General features: G+C 37.9%; 1 protein-coding gene across 1 annotated transcript in view; it reads right to left on the minus strand.

Moving 5' to 3' along the window:
* Positions 1-1,497: 1,497 nt before the first annotated feature.
* The window catches only part of LOC101781946 (DNA-directed RNA polymerase 1B, mitochondrial), a 10,346-nt gene continuing 5,156 nt past the window's right edge, over positions 1,498-6,687 (minus strand). Inside the window, exons 12-19 of the mRNA XM_004956346.4 lie at positions 5,625-5,709; positions 4,710-4,862; positions 4,552-4,626; positions 3,675-3,764; positions 3,517-3,564; positions 2,563-2,677; positions 2,377-2,480; positions 1,498-2,239 (exon numbers count right to left, since the gene is read on the minus strand). Coding sequence (XP_004956403.1) covers positions 2,129-2,239; positions 2,377-2,480; positions 2,563-2,677; positions 3,517-3,564; positions 3,675-3,764; positions 4,552-4,626; positions 4,710-4,862; positions 5,625-5,709 — 781 coding nt within the window. The 3' untranslated portion in view covers positions 1,498-2,128. The remainder of the gene's footprint in view (positions 2,240-2,376; positions 2,481-2,562; positions 2,678-3,516; positions 3,565-3,674; positions 3,765-4,551; positions 4,627-4,709; positions 4,863-5,624; positions 5,710-6,687) is intronic.

Genomic DNA, 6,687 nt, shown 5'->3' on the forward strand with positions numbered 1-6,687 from the left:
ATAAGCCTATATATAATAAATGGATCCCAATTAAGACCTGGTCGGCGTTGCCCTAGCACCTTTGGCTATACTTGCTCCATGCTGGCTAAATCCATCCCACAGATCAAGCATGGGCCACACCGGCACACCACATTATGGCCCCTCACAAATACCTGACTAAACATGGAGTAATTAGGAGTAATGAGTTCTTAACTATTAGCCGTTATCTATGCCAACTAGCATACAATTAATCCATATTCAGTCCTTCTATTTGCCATCAAATCTCAAGACTAAAAATTAGCCCTAGCATCCAAACAGTCCTGAATGGTTAATCCGTTGAAAGTCTCTTCAGGTCCACTTGAAATCCGTTGAAAGTCTCTTCAGATCCACTTGAAAGTTATTGATTGAAAGTTTATGGAAATCAGGCACAATTGTCGTTCATGAAATTGAAATGTTTTGTACAAAAGTTCTTCTGAATCAAACTGAAAGTGTTTAGTTAATCGGTTCAAAGTCTCTTCAAATCTATTTAAACGTAGCTGAACCATAAGTTTCTTTGGAATTTGTTAAGAGTTTTTGTTCAGACAAGTTGAAAAATTGTGTTAAAATCGATTCTGCTCAAAGTTGTTTTGGGATGAACTGAATCCAAAGATTCTATTGAATTAGTCTAGACTTTTGATGCATTTTTCTTTTTGGTTGTTGACTTCGATGGGGAGCCCAGCACTTTGCACAGCTATGATTGTTGTCGTTAGCTCACTACGAAGTTGACTCAAGGAGAAAATGGTAGCTTCTTATATCACGTTGTCATGCCTACAATGCTACTGTTGGCAGATTGAGACTCCGTTTGGATAGGTTTAAAGTGAGGGACCTAAACATTAGCCCTATTTGTGTTAATGAATTATAAACATGGGCTAATGAGGACTAATTAGAGCTAATGAGCTCTAACCATAAATAAATTAATCTACAATTAATCCATACAGTCCTCCAATCTGGTATCCAAATCTTCGTACTAGGATCCAAACAGACCTGATTGCCTTCGCATTCGCATACAGCCTACGCAGATTCGTGCAGGAGAAAAATTACACGGCGAGAGAGTGTATTCCTTGTCAGCGGATAGCAGCAAATGCTCGCCCACTAGCGGCCTCGCAGGGGATTCTGTATTCAAATATCGTTCTTAATTGTGCAAATTGCTATATCCTCAATTGATGCCGTACATTTTACAGGCATCTTCAAATGATAACTTACAGTTTGCAAATATTCCTTTCGCACTCATATCATAATCATCTGTCATTAAGATTTACTGGTATAATGTTACATCTTCAAATCTGCATGCGACATAAGAACCCGCCACAGTATTGGGCCAAGTCGGAGCCTGTACAATTTAAGGAAACTAGCCAAACAAATGAACAAAAAAATACAGGTTTAATTATACTGATTTCATCAATGGGATTATAAGTATTAAAAGAACTTCAAGACAATAAAGAAATATAAAAAGCTTCTGAACTTTATGCGCACCTAAAATGGAGAGGAAACCACTCTTTAACTCTTTATTATTAAATTATTATCTTACAACTACAAAATTAGCTATGAAATAATCTTTCGTCAGCACCAGCCAAGACGTGTTCCGCTCAGCAGAATATCCCTCTATAGTTCAAGAACAAGAAAAATAAATATATTAGTGGAGGCCAAAAACTACATAATTACATTTACAGGATCAGTAAGTGACTTTGCTATGCGTAAGCCTGTGAGATCAAAAGAGAGGGAATGCGAGATCAAAAAAGGACACTACTGTCCGAACACAGCAAAACTCCCCTCATTGAGCCTCTTGGCAACAGTTTCCACTTTTTATTTGGCTTTGCTGTTCGCATAACTGCAAACCTCCTGAGCATATCTGTTTTTGACTACTTCAAGGCAACAATAATGCCTTGCCTTGTGCCTGTGCTCGAAGTATCCAATTGTGCAGCTCAGCGAGAATATCTTCTATATACTTCTGCAAAGCCACTCTTTGGGATATATGTTATGCATGATGTCTTGAAGATGGTACCCATCAGCCAGTAGAAGGTTTGGGTTCTGTACTCAAAAACTCAGGATGGGTCCAAGGCTGTAAATAGGCAGCAGAGTGTGGGGACCATGCAATGTCATCATAATTGTGCTAGTTGAAAAAATACGGAGACTCAAGGACGTCCTTCATATCAAAGTCTCCCCTCTCTGGCAATGGTGGGAATTTTAACTTAGGGAAAGATTTCTCGAAACTCTCCAACAGCTGCATCAAACGTGCTTTTGTTAAAAACTGATAGCTTGTCACTCATAAATGAAGTTGGTGAATTTTCAAACAGCTAACTCTAACACAAGATAATGATTGATCAATCTCTGCTAACAGCTGGGATAGGAGATACATACATTTTCCAAAATAGGTGTATCATAGAGTTCCACAAACTTCTCCCGGAGTATTTTGTTCATTGTATCAACATCACAAGCATGGGTCCAATAAGAATCATGAACTCCTGCACAGATTTAGAAAAAAACATTAATAATAACTCACTTCTAACATCAAATGACTTGCAAAGGGCCTACCAAACAACTAACCTGCAAAGTTCAGGCCTTGCCTTTTGCAAGCAACAGCGGTCATCATCATATGAGAACCGTCAAGGGAATGCACAAAGTTTGGAGGGAAAGCTGTTCTCTGCCGCTTCACCATAACCTAGTTGAATGATTCATTAAGTACTTGATTAAAAATTATACAAAAAAGAGAACGTAATTTGATGAGCAAGATGGCAAATAGATCACATAATTCAATAACCAAACCACTAAGATCCACTAAATCTATGCACAAGAATCTCAACTAATTGTTTCACTAAACTATCACTGATGATTTAAATATAGCTTGGGATAAATCCATGATACAGCGAAGCGCTTTGGTCAAATCCCAAGGGTTTGAACAAATTTAAACCAGAGTCCATGATATATATAGCTGGGCCAAATAAAGCGGGGGTAAAGCTTTTGGAAGAATATCCCCACAAAAACCAAGAAAATGTATAAAAACAGTTAAATTTTGATGCAAAAAAGAAGTGAGAGATACAGTTATGAACAGCACCACCCCTACTGCATCTGTAAATTGAAACGGAGAGCTATAGAAACTAGTTCATTGTTTCTTGCAGTTCCCATGTATCCAGAAAACTTATAGGACTGTTGGATGAAAAGAAAAGGGACCCTTAATACTAGTAGTAGGCCAGAAACCAATAAAGCAGCTGGGCTGACTATCAAAAATGATATAGAGATGCTTCAAAATGCCATTCTATATCTCCATATAGCCATAACTCTAGTAGAAGATGAGAGATGATGTGCCATGAAATTTGGATGACCAAAATGGACCAACATGTTTTACAGTAAGGCCTTTCTGACACTAGAAAAGCCACTTTTTTATGCCATCACGATGGACATGTCAATCAGCAACTGGTAGGCAAAGGACCTTGTTTCACCCACAAAAAAAGGAAGTCTGCAATGAGCCAATGCAAAGACATTTGACCATTAGTAGTATACCTTATCAGTCTCCCTCTGAAGGGTCAGAACCTGTAGCGACGTCTTAATCTGCAAAGCAAACATCAATATCAAGGTCTTATATAAACAAATGACTATCAAGGTATGTTGAAAGAAGAGGCAGAGATCATGAATTGAAACAATTGTACTGGAACACTTACAAGATGCCTCCCTAGTTTGCGATATGGTTGAACAACTGGAAGCCCAAGAGGGGTTGTCCATTTCACTGGTTCATTTTCACAAGCAATTACCTGTACAGCAAAAATAAGTTGGCACAGTTGTATATCAGGAGAACTCCCTTATAAACAGCAGAAATAACAATTCAACATTACAACCAAATAAAGTGCCTGGGCTTGACTGAGTGCTGATTGAGAGTGATTTGCCTTGTGAAGTATAAATCCTTAAGACAGGTTTGTTTTTATTCACAATTCGTATAAGCCTTACAAGGCCCTGTTTGGATCAGCTAGTCAGATAGAGATAATAAAGATCTGCTAAAGAAAGCTCTAGCTGATCCAAACAGGACAACTTATACTCCAGCTTTTTACAAGTAACCACCCAGCTTTCTATAATCCCATAAGTTGGCCTCACCCAGCTATTTTCAGCGAATAGACATTGCACACCCACAACCACCCAGGTTTTGGCGTGCAAGTGTTCCAAATTTTTTTATTACTTTTGCTGCTGTTAATATAAAAGGAAACCCATCTCATTGGTGTATTCTTAAAACAAAATATATATATCACAGCATACACAATATGTTAAATACAAACAATCGATAAATATTTAGTCAATGAAAACAGTCCTAGGTTTCATATAGTGGACTAAATTTTCTACAACATAAAATTCAATCCCAGAATACAATTTCTCACAACCTTCCACAATTGCAGTTAAAAACTACAAAATGTTAGATTTCTATGCATTGAGACACTGAAGCTACCCAAACATGGTACTGAAATGGGTACTGTGGAGTGTAATGTGGCATGGAACCACATCAAATTATGATTCAGTGTTAAAAGCAAAATATGATACTATAGCTTGTACCTTGGCACAGTCACCAAGCCAGTTCATGATACTACGGGCAGCTTGGAACATCTCACCAAGTGCTGTCAGGGTAACCTATCAAGGACAATAAGGAAAAAAGGGGGGGTTTAGAGAAACAGCAGATAGAAAATAAACAATTTCACTGGGTGAACTTCCACCTTAGCAGCATAACATGATGCACCAAATAATTCCGCATCATCAGCAATGACTCCCCTCTCTTTCAGTCTTCTTTTAATTTGTTCACGTGCTCCAACATAAGTGACGCCATACACAGATGTCATCACAGTTTGCTTCACCAATTTTCTATCCACCTGGATTCAATTTAGCCATTGAAAATAAAACGTAAGCACCAAACTAATAGCTTCCAATTATTGTCTATGGAACTAACAAAATTATTTGGTATACTACCAAATGTGCATCACTTATAATCTGAAAACCCCCTCAATTCACATTTTTCAAAAAACAAAGAGTTGTATTGCCAATGAGTATACTATCAAATGTAGTTTATAATTATACTAGACACACAAAAAGGATATTTGTATATTTGTCTCAAAAGGCACTTTCATATTATTGCAACTTTTTATAAATATATTACGATTGTAATGGTGATTGAATTTGCACTTCAGGGACTATGTCTACTGTTATGTCTACATGTCACAATCTAATGACTCGAGGGAGTAGAAAAACAGATATGAGGGCTCCACGAAGTAATGTATCAGATTAGCCTCAAATTAAGCTCAATATATCAGCTAGGTTTTGCACCAATCCATAAAAGGCATAATATATTACTAAGTGTTGCTTCAAATTTCTTAGGCACGCATTTTGTGGCTTGACACACTTGCTTAAGGTGAAGTGTGGCAAATTGTGGCTAGCAACCAAACATGCCCCTAGCCTACCTAGCTGATTTAGCATTAATACACCTATAGATCCTATCAGGCCTCAACAGTTCCAGCTTTAGTGCCCATATAAGCGTGTAACTTGTTTTTTCAAAAATTCTTCAACTTTCTAAGTTCACCTTATCTATCTTATAGTAAGAAATAAAAAGTAAAAAGATACTGACAAAAAAGGAACACCTGATCAAGTATCAGACGAGCACGAGCTGCATCAGGATCTGTAGAAGGATCCTTTTGTGAATCCCTCCGCATAATTTCCACCACCCTGTAGCACAATAGATTCACCATCATGAATACAAAATAATAAAATTAAACTAGTCAAATGTTGGATCAAGATGACATTAGTGAACACAAAATCAGTATTTGGACAATATTTCAAGCAGTAAACATGTAATGTTGGCAATTAAGACTATAAAGAAGCATCACAACAATCTTACAAGGACACATAACACTATCAATTTTAAACATGTAGGATATTTCGTAATGAGACTCCAAAAATAATAGTTCAAAAAGTCTGGAGGTTAAATGGATGTTTCAAAAAAAGCAACCCAGGTGCCCCCCTGGGCACCAGATGACACCAAGCCATCATGCTTTGCAGTATATCATGGAAGGCCATGAATTACCAAGGTCAATTGCAACTCAGACAATCAGGAATAATCTATAATATGTCTACAAACTAAAAGTAGCTGGTATTTGGTGCCTGCGCTCATCGATGGCTTTGGACAGGGAATATTAAGACAAATCAATTAAAGCTAAATGTGTGTTTGGCCCTTTCATTTTCTAAAGCATTTTTTTTCTCGAACACGCAGGAGAGCTGCGTATCATTATATTAAGAAGGATAAAGGAGGGGTTTTAGAGCCCCATACAACACCACACACACTCATACCCTTTTACTTTATACAGAATCTCTCTCACACTTGTTAAATGCATGACCCGGGACCTGTAACTAGGAGCTCACACATTGGCTGGCTCTAGAGCGAGGAGACGGGATATTCCTCGAGCTCCGGCCAAACTCCAAAGTTGCAGTTCATCTCTTACTGAAGCCAGGAGCCAGGATCTCATTTAGGCTCGGTTGAATTCCATCGAACACACAACGGTTCCGATGATTCCATATACACCAAGCTCCCAAAATGATGACGGAATTGAGACCTTTTCTAGCCTGACCATCAATTCCAATGTTCTCCCAAAATTTTCTAAAGCATTTTAGGAAACTCTAGTACTTCACGATTTACAATTGTGCACA

The sequence above is a fragment of the Setaria italica genome, chromosome II, assembly GCF_000263155.2.
Source record: "Setaria italica strain Yugu1 chromosome II, Setaria_italica_v2.0, whole genome shotgun sequence".
NCBI classification, from domain to species: Eukaryota; Viridiplantae; Streptophyta; class Magnoliopsida; order Poales; family Poaceae; genus Setaria; species Setaria italica.